Source organism: Pocillopora damicornis, chromosome 1, assembly GCF_964200805.1.
Source record: "Pocillopora damicornis chromosome 1, jaPocDami1.2, whole genome shotgun sequence".
Lineage (NCBI taxonomy): Eukaryota > Metazoa > Cnidaria > Anthozoa > Scleractinia > Pocilloporidae > Pocillopora > Pocillopora damicornis.
This window is the reverse complement of record NC_142670.1, coordinates 34,079,433-34,097,191: the sequence shown is the minus strand read 5'-3', so window position 1 is coordinate 34,097,191 and position 17,759 is coordinate 34,079,433. Positions and strand designations below refer to the sequence as shown.

The following is a 17,759-nucleotide window of genomic DNA, read 5'->3' as shown; positions in this document are numbered from 1 at the left end:
AACCCAGTCTAAGATTACTGCAAGATACCAGCACGTTTAGCCAACGTGGACAGACGGGTAGTTGCTTAGCTTTCTAAGATGCCTGTTCCACAAATTTGTTGCATAATCCAAGCCCACTATATTCTGTGGTGTTTTTTCTGTTAAATATCCTAAAAAAAATTACTGAAACATGTCAACCCTGAGAAACGATCAGTGCTTTTCTGTTATACAATAGGTAATTTTTAAAGATGTGATTCCGTCAACTGTGTATCTTCTAAACATGTGGGATTCATAATGTTCCTATCGAGTATACACGTCAATTGAGTTGTAAACAACTTAAGCATGGTCGTCTGTTTCTTTAATTAAAGAAACAAGCGATTTTTGAAAATAATTTCAAATTAAGAAGAAGAAAATCACTGAAGATAGCACGTATCTGTTCATTTCGGTTTGGCCGGTTCGTTGATAAACTTTGGTCATAAATCTTCTTTTATCCTTTCACTGCGATTGTCACGGGCAAATATTAGATATGATAGGTAATTTTTAAAGAGGATCTGATTTCATCAACTGTGTATCTTCTAAACAAGTCGGCCTCACTATGTTCCTTTCGAGTAAATACGTCGGATGAGTTATAAACAACTTAAGCATTGTCGTCTGGTTCTTTAAAGAAACAAGCGATTTTTGAAAGTAACTCAAATTAAGAAGAAGAAAATCACCGAAGAAAATCACTGAACCCAGCCACCACTAAGATTACAGTGAAATACCAGCACGTTTAGCCAATGTGGACAAACAGGTAGTTACCTAGCTTTCTAAGATGCCTTTTCTGCAAATTTGCTGCATAATCCAAGCTCACTATATTCTGTGGTGTTTCCTCCGTTAAATATCCTAAAAAAATTACTGAAACCAGTCAACCCTGAGAAACGATCAGTGCTGCTCCGGTTATAGATCCCAATTTAGCACATATCTGATCATTTCGATTTCCCCAATAAACTTTGGCCGTCAGACATCTTTTATCCTTTCTGCGCGATTATCACGGGAAAATATTGTATGCGATAGATAATTTTAAAGAAGATTTGATTTCGTGAACAGTGTATCTTGTAAACATGTCGGCTTTATAATGTTCCTCTTGAGTAAACACGTCGGATGAGTCGTAAACAACTTAAGTATGGTCGTCTGGTTCTATGGAGAAACAAGCGATTTTTGAAAATAGTTTCATATTAAAAGGAGAAAATCACTGAGCCCAGTCAACCCTAAGATTACTGCAAGATACCAGCATGTTTAACCAACGTGAAGAGACGGGTAGTTGTCTAGCTTTCTAAGGTGCCTATTCCACATATTTGCTGCATAATCCAAGCTCACTATATTCTGTGGTGTTTCCTTCTTTAAATAAACAAGAAATTTTTAAAATAATATCATATTAAGAAAAAGAAAATCACTTAAGAAAATCACTTAACCCAGTCACCCCTAAGATTACCGTGAAATACCAGCACGTTTAGCTAATGTGGACAGACGGGTAGTTGCATAGCTTTCTAAGATGCCTATTCCGCTAATTTGTTGCATAATCTAAGCTCGCTATATCCTGCGGTGTTTCCCTGCCGTTAAATATCCTTAAAAAAATCACTGAAACCTCTGGTTAAAGATTCCAATTTAGCACATATCTGTTCAGTTCAGTTTGGCCGGCTCCCCAATAAACTTTGGCTATAGATCTTCTTTTATCCTTTCAATGTAATTGTCACGGGGCGATGTTGTATACAATAGATAATTTTAAAGAAGATTTGATTTCGTGAACAGCGTATCTTATAAAATTAGTCGTTAGTGTGGATTAAACTACAATCGAAACAAACACACCATAGTATTCATTGAGTCTTAAGCGACATTATCTTTAACGACATTATTAGGCACGTTTCATTCGATTGAAATTTCCGAAAGTTCCGGTTGAAGATGAGATAGAACAAAGAGGTTCCGAAAACTATCTTCGGTTATTCTACCAATCTCTGAGAGATTTTAATTTTCCGTAAATCTTTAAATTATTGTGCTTCATTTGCCTTTTGTATTCGGTGAGATTTCGCTCCACGTCTCCCAGCTGTGAATGTCGCCTCGACAAAGCTTACAAGAAAGTACCATGCATTGTTCAGTTGATTTCTCTATGGTGGACAATTTGGAATGGTTTGTCTCTGTGAAAAGAAGCTAAGCAGTAACACTCGACCTTAACCATTGCTGAAGTACCGAACAACAATCAGCCAAGCCAAGTTTTATGTACAAAATATAAACTAACATAATCATGAAACTAAAGAAGGACACAGTACAAGACTAATTTAAATAACTTCCAAGAAGGCACAAAAAAACTAAAAAAAAGCAAAAACGAAAAGCTTAAATGAGGGCAATTAGGAAATCCTGGTGACTACATCTACGTTTACATAGAGAAATAAGCTTCCTAATCACTCCCGTCATTCGACCTAATATGACAATGCACGTGCCATTTCATTGGCGCTGTCGAGAACCTGGAAACAGCGTCTGCATGATTTTCTAAATTCGATTTCTAAAGCAACAGTTCAAAAGGAGGAACGCTGCGTTCGTTTAAATAATGAAAAAAAAAAAAAACAATCATGCGACATCAGCATCGAGAGGAAACATTTTGAGCGCATATTTTGGAAATTCAAGTAGTTAAGCTTTTATGTAAAGAAAGTTAGTGATGTGGTTCTTAATGAAATGTTTGTGTTCATTGTATAAGACTGTTTGCTTAGGACGGAATGTAACCGAGTAGAAATGCCAAATGAAGTAGAAGAATTTTTAAATTTACGGAAAATCGACAACCCCCAGAGCTTTGCAGAATAATAGAAAATAATTTCTGGAACTTCTTTGTTCTATTCAATCTTCAACCGTGCCCGATAATGTTGAATGATCTAGACACAATAAATTATCTGGTATGTTTGTTTCAAATGTAGATTAACCCACGTTTATGACTAAGCTTCGACATACCTTTTACAAAGATAGGACCTCTGGAGTTACATTTACGACTTTAGCAAATATGTTTCTATCTGCTCTCTCCCTCACCCTATCAAGGTTTAAACCGGGCTCTCTTTCCTGCACCTTTCGTGTACTGGTTAATAAGAAACCTTATAAAGAACTCAAGCAAATCTCGCAAAGATTAGGCAACAAAGCTCTTACTGTTGTGGTCTGACCTACTTTCCGACATTGGCCGCTTATCAACAAATTTCCCTTCAAAAATTTGTAAAATTCATCAATGAAGTCCGGCGAAGTTCCCCGCAAAGTGTTGTAAGGTGCCATAAGTCAAAGATGTGCCGCCACAAAAAAAAATTCTCTTAATAATTTTATCAACTAGGGGTTGCTAATAGCAAATTAAGTGCTGCGAGGGGACGAACGAAATACAACAACAACGATAAAAAGCTTTATTTACACAACCATACATTGATAGTAAAGGCAAATAGCCTCTGCGATGTTAACATGTTTTCATTTGCATTGATTTGTGCCTCAACGGGCTCTAATGGGTAGATCAGTATTTGTCACGTAATAGGTGATTAATTTGCCGGTAACATAGGTTTGGCCTCTAAAGGTGCTTTGTTTGACTTGTTTACGTTAGCGCGCGATTGAGTTGAAACGTTTGCCTGAACGGGTGATTGTCTTAAACTATTTGCTTCAAAGGGCGATTGTGTCGGCTTTCTCTGATATTCATGAAAAGGCTATTTTCATCTGATTGAAGCACAACGAAGCCTAAAATGTGTTCCATTTTACTTCTGTTTGCTTGTATCTTTTTGAAGGGATATAAAACCATGGAGCAGCTTATGTATAGTCTAAGGATCAATAAAAAAAAAGAAAAACAAACAGATAAAACTATACAAGGTTTCGTCAAAAGGCTATTGCAACAACTAAATAACTTAAACAAAAGCTCTATATTTGTGGGCAGACGAGTAATCTTTTCAGTGAGCTTTATGAGATGCTTATCTCGTTAAGATTAGATTACATTTGATGATCATGATGATGATAATCGTAATGATATTGCATAATTCAGGTTAAATAAAACCTGAGGTGTGCTTGTTTCAAATGTAGAATATTCTAAATCAGTATTTTATTAAAAAAGTTGTTAGCATTAAACGCTCGCTCTGATTGGTTACTCAAACACCGAAAGCCCTTTGCTATTCACCTTCGAGAGACTTGGGTGGGATTTTTATTCAAAAATTTTGAAATTATTGCAGGAATAAGTTACTTAAAATGTCCTTTTTGTGCTGTGTTGTCTTCACTCAGTTTCGGCGGTTTGCGGTGGATTTTTACGCCTTCCATTGTTGTTTATTAATGACTAAACTTAGACACGCCTTGGAAAATGATAAGATCACTGCGGTAATACTGACTACTTGAAAGTATTTATTTATCCCCCCCCCCCCCCCCAATCTTCAAATTATACCATCTATCTCACTGAAATTTGATTTTAAATCATGTTTGTTCGATTTTTCTTTGGGGGTAGGGAGGGGGGAATATAAATGCAGTTTCTTTCATGTCGGATGGATGACGTGTACTGAATTGTAGAATGATTTACTACCAACATCTACGTAGGTGTTTTCGAAACATATCAATCACTAATGAGGATGAATTCCCTTAAGCTCTAAATTAATGGAGGCAATTAAAATACCACCAACAGGCGTTGTTTTTGAAACTTTATATCTCAATTAGCGGACTGTTTAAAGGAGGGATTGATTGGAGTTGATCATATAAGCGCTGCCGTTGTCGGGAAAGGAAGACCTCAGTGGAAAAGTAATTCACCGCACGACTTTCTGAATCTAGCTTAAGGTAACTAGAGCTTTAAAGTTAAATACTTTTACCTACATTTCCTATCAACAAAATTATGAACTACCTGAATGTTGTGCCGCGTAGCACTGGGAACACAAATGGTGAAACAGAGAATTAACTCTGAAGTGTAAATTAAAGTGCTATTTAAACCCATGAATAACCCACAGGGCGTTAGCCCTAATAAAGGGAAACAGGGAACCACACGAGGCAAAGAAAAAATCTTTTGACCTCGGTGGGAATCGAACCCACGACCTCCGGATTAGATCTACCGTTACTCTGCCGACTGAGCTACGAGGTCGCACAGAGAAAGTCGGGGACGATAATCGATAATCGATAATCGTCCCCGACTTTCTCTGTGCGACCTCGTAGCTCAGTCGGCAGAGTAACGGTAGATCTAATCCGGAGGTCGTGGGTTCGATTCCCACCGAGGTCAAAAGATTTTTTCTTTGCCTCGTGTGGTTCCCTGTTTCCCTTTATTAGGGCTAACGCCCTGTGGGTTATTCATGGGTTTAAATAGCACTTTAATTTACACTTCAGAGTTAATTCTCTGTTTCACCATTTGTGTTCCCAGTGCTACGCGGCACAACATTCATATGTACCCTTACTTTTCTCTTCGCCGCGATTTACCATCCTTAATCGTCCCCGACTTTCTCTGTGCGACCTCGTAGCTCAGTCGGCAGAGTAACGGTAGATCTAATCCGGAGGTCGTGGGTTCGATTCCCACCGAGGTCAAAAGATTTTTCTTTGCCTCGTGTGGTTCCCTGTTTCCCTTTATTAGGGCTAACGCCCTGTGGGTTATTCATGGGTTTAAATAGCACTTTAATTTACACTTCAGAGTTAATTCTCTGTTTCACCATTTATGAACTACCTGAGGTGACCTCGAGCATGTCGAGCAATTTCTGAACTAAAGAAGGTCTCCTGAGAGGAGTTTGAATGCTCTGCCATTAAACTGTGGGAAACAGTTTGGGTGAGCAAAACTGTATCCTACATCTTTAGTTATTCCAGTAAAGCAGGCCTTGAATTATGAAATCTAAGGTGGGGTGTTTTTAAATTTAGAAAGCAACTCTTTGGCATTCCAGTGAGCAACTTTCCAGCATTTTCCGAGTCTAATCCGGAAAGGCCTAAATTCACCTATGGATGATAAAGCAGTGAACTAGATTTTGATTAACTAACTATTGATGGTTAGTTAATGAATACCATGCATTAGTTATGTCTTATCTTGGAATTGTATGACTTTCAATGGATATATGTTTGTGGTTGATATCGAAACATTTCCCATGCGACTTCTATGTCAGTTTACAATTTGCGACCCTTAAAATTATTCATTTGGTATTTATGGTATATTTTACATTTCTTTTATTGTGGTTTCTGAGATTTCACCTAGTTGAACCGATTTTGTGATCAAGGAGTTTTTAATTCACAGGTATGAAATGCTCTTTGTTTGCCGTGTTTCTGTTGACAATTTGTGTCATTTTGGTGGAGCCAGCTCCGAGGCAGATTGATGAAGCTGACGCATTTTTCCGCGACTGGGTGTTGGTCCGCAGGAAACCATGCAAACCAAATTGGGCCGAGTGTAACGATTCCAGAGAGTGCTGTGGCGGTTCAGCTGCAATCTGTTCATTCAACGGCAAGAAAAAACAGTGTTACGTTTATTAATCTTGGCTTCCACTCCCAGCTAGAGTCTGCTTTGTAATACTTAAAATGTCCTTGACGTAGACAATTAGACACGTTTTATTTACATATCAGTTGTTCGAGACCATTTAGCTGCATGTCAGAGAAATTTTGTCTCTCGTGCGCCTCTTTAGAGGTTTAGAGTGTATTGGTAAGGGACAAAAACATAAATAAATCAGCGGATTTGAAATTCACGTTAATGAGAGTATGTCTGTTTATATGCAACAAACTAGCAATGCACGACAAGTAATGTAATAGGGGTGCAAATTATATCAGGTTGAATTTATCATGGGAACAGTGTGCTCAATATAATTTGTATGATTAAGGTTATTAATTCCTTGCTGACAATCAGAGTTTAAGGGGAATTAAAGTCTGGCAGTGTCCTTCCCTAACTTCGTACATACCATCAAGAGAAATATTGACGAGGACACAATGTGATCCTAGTCACACTGATAGGATGGTCGTATTTGAATTATGATCGGCGAATTCTGTTGATTTATCAATTAATATAATAACAATGGGTAAGTTTTAGTTTCAACAAATTCCCCTCGGATAAAATCTTATTTATAGTGTAACTTCAAAATAAAAAACCCACCTCGATGTAAATATTCAAATTAAATTTACAGTGCAACGAATAGCCCATTTTGATTGAGTTTCGAAGTCTTTAACGTCAACCAAATTAGTTTCCTTCTAAAAGGCGATTCACACGCATAAATCGATTACCTAAGGCTATTTTACTTTCTCGTTTTATAAGAATCACTTAGGCATGACTTACGCTTTATAAAGCCATGCTTGACAAAACATGAACAAATCGACATCGGTTTAGCAATATATATTCTATATTCTTATCGACAACAATATTCGTCATCACAGTGGTCAAAACGTTGTGGACTCGCGAAGCGCGGCCGCAACGATATGTATTTTACCACGATATCGTCATGAGATAAGTGACAAGTTGACGCGAGCAGCGTTTTTCCAGTTTTGGTAAAAATTATGCGAATATGTTGAGATATCTACATGACTGCCAAATATCAGCACGTTCGGCCATTGTACACAACGGGTAATTACTGTGCGATTAAAGATTCCTATCTCGCTAATTTGTTGCAGAATCTAAGCTTAATCCAGGCCTTAGGTGTCTTTCTTTATAAACTTTTCTTTACAAAATCACTGAACTCTGTCAGATAAAATCAGTGATATTATAATTATCGGTAAAAATTGAACCCCATAAATCTTCTTAAAACCCCTTTGACGCAATCTCTCACGGGAATCTCTGGTTTGATTTGACTTCGTAGGCGGTGTATTTTGATACAAGTGTATTAAATTGGTAATTTTCTCCTGAGTAACAACAACAGATCAGTTGTAAACAACTTAGAGACGGACGCCTAGTCTCAATAGAGACAAAGACGTATTGATATTGTATTAATCAGAGGGATTCACACGCATCAGTTACGAAACCGTGGTAAACGATTTAACGTCAACAAGGTTGGAGTATCAGCAAACACGGGGTTCCTCAGTTAGACTTGTACAATAGTTTAGTTCGACCACAGTAACTATTGTAGAGAAACTGAGATAGTTTTCGTTGAGTTCCCGTGAGGAATTGAACTTCAGACCTTCGGATTCCGCGCTCCAATGCTCTACCACCGAGCCGTAAAGACTATATGATGAGCGAGGCCCACTTCGAACTTGCTTATTCTATTTACATAGTAATGATTGTTTGGGGCAGCTGCGGTTTCGGCCTTTCTGAAAAAAAGCTTCAAAACCGCGCAGCTCGAATTCAAGCAATGAAAATGATATCGATGATTTGTTTCTGGCACTAAGTTGATGTAAACTCAATCATCAAAAGCTAAATAGCCACATCTATTATAATGTTCAAGACTCTTCACATACTGACTCCGAATATCTAAGTTTTCAATTTGTGTTTCGCAATAACGACACTTCCTACCGATTAAGGAATTCCACATCCTCACACCAACTATATGAAAAGAAGTTCTCCAACAAAGGTGCTGAGGTGTGGAACAGCCTATCCCAAGATCTACGTTCGGTAACACAGTGCAGACTACGTCATCACAACACTTTGAATGAAACACATCACCTTAAGCATGAAAAGAAGCCGCACGGCATGATAGGTTTTATCTTATTTTATCATTTAGATTAGCAAGGCAGAATTACTTGAAAATTATTGCCTTGATTTAACAGTTTTCGATAGGCTTGATTATACCACTGAAACTTTACAACAGTATCCTATCAACCAATGGATGAGCTTAAATACCGCTTTTTCAGACAAATGGCTTACGAGGCGAAGACTAAAGAGGCATATCTGCCCAAATAATCGCATTCATATAAAGTAAACAACTTTTTAGAATTTCATCTTTTAAATGGCACTTCTCTGATAAGCAATTAAAGCGCAGGAGCGAGATCAGAGAGATCTGATATCCTCTGTGCAATACATACTTATATTTACTACACAATACGGGTAGGAAGAGCGCTCTGCAGACATTCAGACATGCAATGAAAGCATCTCTCTTTCATCTTTATGAAAAATCCATTTACTGCTTATTCCTTCTTAGGACAACGAAGCATAAAATAAGTTCAACTTTGCCTTCATTTCTTGTTTATTTTTTTTTTTAAGAAAGAACGTATAGATATGGAACATCTCATGTACAGAGCTTAGGATTTAACCAAAGAGAAACAAGCAAACTATGCGTTTTCTCGTGATAAGTATATTGCAAAATCTAAGTACCTTTCATAACTCTAATAACAGCTGTCGAACTATCATGGATAGAGGGGTAATTATTTGGTGCTTGATGGTTGTCTTGATTGTACAAAAATTGATAATGTTGAGGCTCATGATCATAAGTGCATTCCATTTGACAAGAACTTCCGGATTGAATTTCTAAAATTTTTTCGCATCAAAAGGCACTGTAATTTCTGCATAACCAAACAGATCTTGTGTCATTTCCACACGGTGATGTTCCATTAACTTTTCCCTTAATAAACAAACGTGTGTTTTCTTAGAAGGCTTAGAATTGAATCCACAAAATACAACTCCTTCACAGCGCCAATGAAGCGACAGGTTTATTTTCCCGTTTATGTAATTAGTTCGCACATATGGTGCAAGCAATTAGCAAGCTTCTTTTGTGCGCTTAATGTTGGCAGGATTAGTTACCTCCTTTTCTTTGTTAGAGATTTTCGATTCGTGTTTTGCTCAGTTAAGTTTTTGTGTTCTTGTAGCTTTGGCTTATTGGTTTTACATTATGTGCTTGTTTTGTTTAGTATGTTAAGCTTTATTTTGCATATTGTATAATGTGGCTCGGTAAATTATTCCACGGGAGATCTGCGAAGTTTGAAGCCGAATGAAGTGTGTTTCAGGCACAATCGCTCCCTGTTTTTGTTTTGTTTTTTCCACTTTGCTTCTTTTCAGAGAGAGATCAGAACAATGGTATACAGCTCAGGTTACAACGCTATCTTGTAAGCTTCGTCGAAGGAAGGCCCAAGTCGCACTGGACCTTTCTTTTTTTTTGTTTAAGCGGAAAATCTGTCAAAAAGTGGTGTAAAAAAAGTGCGACCCCCAATTTCAAAAAAAATCGTCTAATTTTTCCGGATCGCCAAAATTTCGCCAATCTTCAAAGGAGCACGATGTCCTGCCTCGGAGACTTACAAATTTTAGCAAACCAAATACCTGGCTCGTGTTTTTTTAACCATTAAGCTGTCATTGTACGCGAGACATATTAAGATAATATTTAGGCGGGAGAAGTACCTTGTGGGCCGCTAGTGCAGCTATCCGCGCGATAGCAGGACACAATTTTTTTTCCTTGTCCATCTGACCCTCAGGGTAACGAGGAGTTTTAGCGACCTTTTTATTCGAATGGTCGGCCCGTACCATAAGCCCGGTCACTGGCGGCAATTTGGAGAAAAATCGGTTTCAACGAGTACTTCTCCTTCCATTGGAATTATAGAAGCTAGCAAAAGCGGTGCAAGCTGCAACCAAGAAGATTAGCGGAATAAAAGATAGCGAAGTACGATACATGGTCCCAATCTCGAACCATGACTCCGCCGGACGCTGAAAAGACCTCAACCAAGGACGGTTTCGAAAGCGAGCTCTATTTAAGCAAAGTCGTCGTCTTTTACGTCTAAAAGCTGATACTAGCCGCATAGAAGCCTGCTGATATTGTACCAACAATATAAAATACGCCACGTTGTTTTACCAAGATAATCATTCGACAACGATCCATTCTGGCCCGGTATTTAAAGGGAGAATTTTTGTTTATCTTTTAATGCAGGGAGACAGGTTTGTAATTGACGAATGTGTCAATCAATGAAGTTTTGGTCAGAGGATACTAGTTTGATGCGACCGCCGCCAAAAATTTAGGTATTGCTAAATTTTTGCCAAGTTTTGGTTCGCGAAAAATTGGCAAATATTTGAATTCGCTCTACTGCGACCCGGCCCCAACATTCAAAGCTGGGAGACGTAAAACCGAATCTCACCGAGTGTTTATGCCAAATGAATCAGGAAATTTGGAGAATTTTTAAATTTCCTGAAAATGGACAACCCCCAGAGCTTGGCAGCATAACAGAAGACATTCCAAAACCTTTTTGTTCTATTCAATCGAAACTTTCGCCGGAAATTTTGATCAAATGGAACGTGCCCGATCATGTCGCATGACTTAAACTCAACAGTTACTAAAATATTTATGTTTTAATATCTAGATTGATCCATATTAATGACTAAATTTACACTCATCTTAAAAAAACATGTCTCTATCTCTTCCCTTCTCCACCCCATCCACTTTCCAAGGTAGGCCACGAATATTTTTCAGTCTCCGCCGACGAAATTTCAAAACCATAGTCGTCAAATTGCCATTAAGGACTACAGACTCATTACCTATCCAATTTTTTCTCTGCTAGACCCTCATGTCGTATACGTCTGTCATGTAAAGTAGATTCTAGCTTTCATAAGGTGATACACATCCGCCAAATTATTTACAATGCATATCCACATGAGTGTTTCCTATATTCCACTTAAGACAAAAACAGCTGCTCGGTTCGCTCATGTTGTAGAGCGCTAAACTGCGAAGCAAAGGTCGAGGGTTCAAGCCCCACACCGGACGAACAGTCGGGGTCTTAAAGCGGCAGAGGAGAATACGCTGTCTTTAGTATGACATCTGCAAATGTTTAGACAGTCTAGTATTTTTGGATAATAAGTATGAACTGCAGACTCTTTCTCCCGAAACTTCTCTGTACCGGTTAGCAAGCTGTTGTGGCTAGGCTAAGGTTCCAAAATTAGGCTGCTATGAACAAACATATCCTCAAAAAAATTGTTTACGTTATTAATGTAGTCTGGCGAAGTCTCCCGCTAAGTATTGTAAAATTTCATAAAGTCATGGATACGTCGCTATAGAAATTCTTTCAATGTAACTATACCATTGAATTTTCTTGGGCTTAATTATAGCCACTGAATGTGGTTAAAATACCACACTGAAACGTGCCTTGTTTTTGAAACTTTAATTACTCAAGCACTATTTAAAGGAGGTATTAAAGAGCCTTGATCATATTGACGCTCCTGTTGTTGACGAAGGAAGACCTTAGTGCAGACATAGTTTGCCGTACGACCTTCTGAAGCTAATTGAAGGTAAATAATATTGTTTGATTGGATGCTTTAGCCAACGTTATACTCTGGACCTACCTACAAGGTTTAAAAATTGTTTTATCAATCAGCAGTTCTAAGAGGCTACTAGCTGGTAATATGATAAATCGTTGAATTAAAAAGAAGAAAGAAAAGGCAATACTAGGATAGAAATAATACCACAGGCAACATTCGAGGGACATTTCCCCTTCCTCTCCTCCATTTCTTATTCAAACGTATATAGTTTGCTTGCATATACAGAAAATTAGCAACATTCCATGGCTTTTTCACCAACAATAGCAAATTCTGATCATGAATATGTCAACTTGTTACATCGCCTCCTGATCCAATGTCACTACCTGTTATAATTCTGTCGATAGACCCTTTCATTATCTTCTCTTCTATTTCCTCTTTTCACGAACACTTCACACTCGAAAAACACATATAAACTGTGTTAAACCTTCTCAACTCTATTGTTTTCTTTCCCTACGTTTGAGGGATTACACAGAAAGCTGAACGTAGTTTAGATACAAGCTTGAATCAATAAGGATTGAAAGTGAATGAATAGATATCCTTTGTTACGTTCTTTTTTTTGCAAGGAATTTGCGACTTTCGATGGATATCTGTTTGCGTGTTAAATATTGAAGTAGTTTGAATACCACACCCCACGTCCGTTTCTGACCCTTAAAATGTCATTTGGTGTATTTTTGACATTTGTTTTAGCATGGTTAAGATTTCTTTTTACATGAATAGAATGTTTCGTACCTTCTTTGACCTAAACCTCTATGTTGAATCAATTTTGTAATCATGGATTTTTCATTTAACAGACATGAAAGGCTACTTGTTTGCCGTGTTTCTGCTGACCATTTGTGTCGTTTTCGTGGAGTCAGCTCCAACACAAAATGATGAGCCTCAGCCACCTTCCCACAAAAAGCTTTTACTCCGTGACTCGGTGTCAGCTCCAACACAAAATGATGAGCCTCAGCCACCTTCCCACATAAAGCTTTTACTCCGTGACTCGGTGTCAGCTCCGACACAAAATGATGAGCCTCAGCCACCTTCTCACAAAAAGCTTTTACTTCGTGACTCTTCAGCTCCGACACAAAATGATGAGCCTCAGCCACCTTCCCACATAAAGCTTTTACTCCGTGACTCGGTGTCGGCTCCAACAAAAAATGATGAGCCTCAGCCACCTTCCCAAATAAAGCTTTTACTCCGTGACTCGATGTCAGCTCCAACACAAAATGATGAGCCTCAGCCACCTTCCCAAATAAAGCTTTTACTCCGTGACTCGGTGTCAGCTCCAACACAAAATGATGAGCCTCAGCCACCTTCCCACATAAAGCTTTTACTCCGTGACTCGATGTCAGCTCCAACACAAAATGATGAGCCTCAGCCACCTTCCCATATAAAGCTTTTACTCCGTGACTCGGTGTCAGCTCCAACAAAAAAAGGTGAGCCTCAGCCACCTTCCCACCAAAAGCTTTTACTCCGTGACTCGATGTCAGCTCCAACACAAAATGATGAGCCTCAGCCACCTTCTCACATAACGGTTTCACTCCGTGACTGGGTGTTACTCCAAAGTCGGCGGAACGTAAAGACTGATGAGCCTCAGCCACCTTCCCACCAAAAGCTTTTACTCCGTGACTCGATGTCAGCTCCAACACAAAATGATGAGCCTCAGCCACCTTTCCACGCAATGGTTTCAATCCGTGACTGGGTGTTACTCCAAAGTTGGCCGAACGTAAAGACTGATGAGCCTCAGCCACCTTCCCACCAAAAGCTTTTACTCCGTGACTCGATGTCAGCTCCAACACAAAATGATGAGCCTCAGCCACCTTCCCACGCAATGGTTTCAATCCGTGACTGGGTGTTACTCCAAAGTTGGCCGAACGTAAAGACTGATGAGCCTCAGCCACCTTCCCACATAAAGCTTTTTCTCCGTGACTCGGTGTTAGCTCCAACAAAAAATGATGAGCCTCAGCCACTTTCCCACAAAAAGCTTTTACTCCGTGACTCGATGTCAGCTCTAACACAAAATGATGAGCCTCAGCCACCTTCCCACATAACGGTTTCACTCCGTGACTGGGTGTTACTCCAAAGTCGGCCGAACGTAAAGACTCTGATGAGTGCTTTGCAACCAGTGTACATTTAATGGAAGAATAAAGTAATGATTTTCCGCTTACGAAATAGAAGGAGGAATTTACTAAATGCTGTTTGGCTTAGACAGAGGGTATTTCATAATTAATTTTTGTACTTGCCGCGGGAAAAGTATTTTGAAATCGAAAACAAAAAAAAAGGCTTAACTTTGTCTAAAAGTTTTATAGTTTTCATTGATGGAAAATGTTTTTTTGTTTGTTTGTTTGTTGGTTTTTTTAACAGAGCTGGTTTCATTGCTATGGCGTTGTTGTGCACAAATAAAATTTCTCTCAGCTGATATTTGTCTGAATTTTGTTTCTGCATGGAGGTTTCACTTCGATCAGTGATATCCTTACTGTAATTGAAACGTCTTTCGATACACGTTCTGATCTTTAATCCTTTAACTCCCATGAGTGACAAGGACAGATTTTCTCCTTAGTATATCAATACAATATCAAGCAGAAAAGTGATGAGAATAAAGGTAAATATCAATTAGGGGATTATGAATTGATCCAATACCAAATTCTCCAAACCAACATCACAAGAACTGAATGGCAGACAATAAGGAGAATTACTAATGAGATCGTGGGAGTTAAAGGGTTAATCGCAACTGATCATAAACGCAATAGAGTTAGCTAAACTGCCAAAACTTAATAACAAGCTGTAGTAACGAAAGTCTACCTTTACGAAGATGACTGTTAATTGTGCAAAAATTATCAAAGCATGACTCATTATTAATTATGAACAGGATAATCGGATTTCAACACAATTGTGATAATTAGCAAAAGGGTTTTGACGGAACGCGTGATTAAACGTGACGCGTGATTAAAGCCAAAATTAATGTGACGTGTGCATTTTACAGAATGGCGAGCGTGATTCGTGAATTTATGAACCGGTATGGGGCGTGATCACAACTTAACCCAAATTTAATTAATTCGGTTCGACTCCATAACTCTTCATTAACCGTTTCAGCCCTACTGTCACGGAGAAACGTGGTACACATAATTTCATGGAAGTACATTTAGGATTTAAGATACAAGAACTTGATATCGGATTTTCAAGGAACCATCCTTCCTTTATGTAAGTAAGTTTTAGGGATGATCGAGTTTGGCTTTTGAAAAGTGATGCACCGATGCGGATTCACTTACAAAGCATGTCCATCATATAAGGTGTTTTTGGAACATAGTATTCACAAATTATGATGACTTTGCCTCGAGCCTCAGAATACCTGATTTTAAATAGAGGCACGAGCGATTTAAGAAGACATAGTGTTTACTGGTGAGGCATTAAAGCATCCTCTAGCATCACTCACTCACTTATGCCTATTATGCCGTGTGGCACGTAGGGCGGCTTTTTTTTTGCCGTTTCCGTAACATAGGTATTTTACGGGACAGGGTTGTTATCCCTGTGCCCAACCCCCTAAACTGGAGGACCGATGGATCGCGCTTCGTCGGGCCTCTAGCCTTCAACCTGTCCGGCTTGGGTGGCCCTACTAGGAGACGAAGCTCCCGCTGGCATAGCTTTAGGGGTCTCCAAGGCACTCAAGCCCGCCGACCACGGCATGGTGGTGATCCTTCGGGGGAGCCTCTAACATAGAGGAACACAACGCCTGTAGCAAGGCGAGTTCGCTGTGAAAAAAATGTGAAAGTTAAATTTTTTCCTACCCACCTCATCAGATACTTGTTGAAACATTTTAAATATCTTAAGATATTAGGGTTGAATTATTATGGTCACTATCATAGGCCTTTCATTGTCATCGTCATTGTCAGTACTATTACTACTATTATTATTATTATTAGTATTATTGCTGTTTTTTCTATTATTGTTATTATCAAAATTACAATTATTGCTAATATTTTTACCAGGTAAATGAAAGTGGCAGTAATACAGTGTCCTTATTTTCCTAGAAAGAAAAAAATTTCCTTGAAAGTGTCATTCGATGTGAGCGCAAATTATCACAGTGATCGCATTTATTTGGGTTTTCCGCCAAACAGGATTACAATCAATTCAATAATTGTTGTTATTATTGCTATTAGTATAATTATTATTACCTCTATTGTTATTAAGAGCCAATGTTAGCATGAATCAAACAAACAGCGGCAAGTCACCCAAATTTGTTTTCCCTCCTACTTTTATATTTTGTAGCCCAATATGTTCTAATAATTGGGGTGTAGTTTTTTTGTAAAAATATATTTTAGTTTTTTTGAGAAATAATTTTTTTCGTTTGACCGCTCAAATATGCAAATTTTCACCATGAATATTACCCGAGTTGTGTGACCTCATGTATCGAATGTACTAGACCTACGGTATTTCTGTGAACATAATCCTTTGTTTTATCATCTTAACTTAATCCCCTGTCGTTATTGAAGCTGCCAAAGAAATATTTATTTTTTGGTGAATATTTTTGTCCGACATACTTTTCCTATGTCGAAAAGTAGTATCAAAACAAAGACAGTTTTAACAATGACCGATATGACACAATCTACTGAGCTTCAAGCTTTCATAAGACAAAAGGATGGTTATAAAGTTACTGTAAAAATTTCCTTGTGTATTTGTGTTGTTCTATCTTGGGACGAACTCAAAGTCCGGCAAAATTTACTTGATAGCGACTATGAAATGTACATGGTGCGCCTACTTGTCGCCGCCGTTAACTGGCATAAATCTCTACAATTTGCAAAAAAATCTAACATAATACTCTTATCTTGTTTATTTATGATTTTATATGCTGTTTTGATGATCACTCTACCACATTCTAGCCAGATTTGAGTTCCAGGTTATATATCTTCTCTAACTTATTATATCAGTTGCGTGACAAGCGTGACACAGAAATTCAAAGATGAATCAACCTCTGAAATACCAAGTGGTGGGTTTTTTTTCCTCTTTGCATGACATCTAGACAAACCTTTCAGGAATTACTGCATTCAGAAAACTAAAATGTCCAGATCCATCAATGATTCCTTTGCCGGCTGAAGTCAGAGTATGGTTACAATGGTCAATTTGATTGACAAGCTACATACTGATTTAGCTAACTGATCTGTTTTATAAGCGTCTCATCTTACATGCTAACATGGAGATTTGCTATTTAGTTAAATCGTTCGCTGGTGGAACTTGTGGGTTAAGTTATCGAGAAGAACAAGTCGTTCCCTTGTGTGATTGTTAAAAAGACATTTCATGTCACTTGCGGAGTTGCAAGTTTTCAGATGCAGAAAATGAAGTTGATCTTATTTTGTCGAGTGCTGGCTTATGGCTCATGTACGACGACCTGACTGACGTTATCAGAGTAACAGTTAGCACAGGGGAACAGAGGAACAGTAGGCTCAGAGGCACAGAGGAACAGTAGACACAGAGGAACAGCAGGCACAGAGGAACAGAGGAACAGAGGAACAGTGGGTACAGAGGCACAGAGGAACAGTGGGTACAGAGGCACAGAGGAACAGTGGGCACAGAGGAACAGTGGGCACAGAGGCACAGAGGAACAGTAGGCACAGAAGAACAGTGGGCACAAGAGTAGGAATAGAAGAACAGTGGGTACAGCAGAACGGCAACA

The 17,759-nt window shown here is 38.6% G+C and overlaps 1 protein-coding gene and 1 long non-coding RNA gene across 2 annotated transcripts; both read left to right on the top strand.

Moving 5' to 3' along the window:
* The first annotated feature begins 4,643 nt into the window (after nt 1-4,643).
* On the top strand, nt 4,644-6,650 carry LOC113670458 (uncharacterized). Its single transcript, XR_003446166.2, has 2 exons — nt 4,644-4,779; nt 6,203-6,650. It is a non-coding gene; the product is annotated as an uncharacterized LOC113670458 (long non-coding RNA).
* Nucleotides 6,651-11,945: 5,295 nt separating this feature from the next.
* Nucleotides 11,946-14,365, top strand: LOC149053442 (uncharacterized). The gene is made up of 2 exons (XM_089202370.1): nt 11,946-12,079; nt 12,901-14,365. Exon 2 carries the CDS (start codon nt 12,903-12,905, stop codon nt 14,226-14,228), a length of 1,326 nt encoding a protein of 441 aa, XP_089058496.1. The 5' UTR covers nt 11,946-12,079; nt 12,901-12,902; the 3' UTR covers nt 14,229-14,365.
* Nucleotides 14,366-17,759: the final 3,394 nt, after the last annotated feature.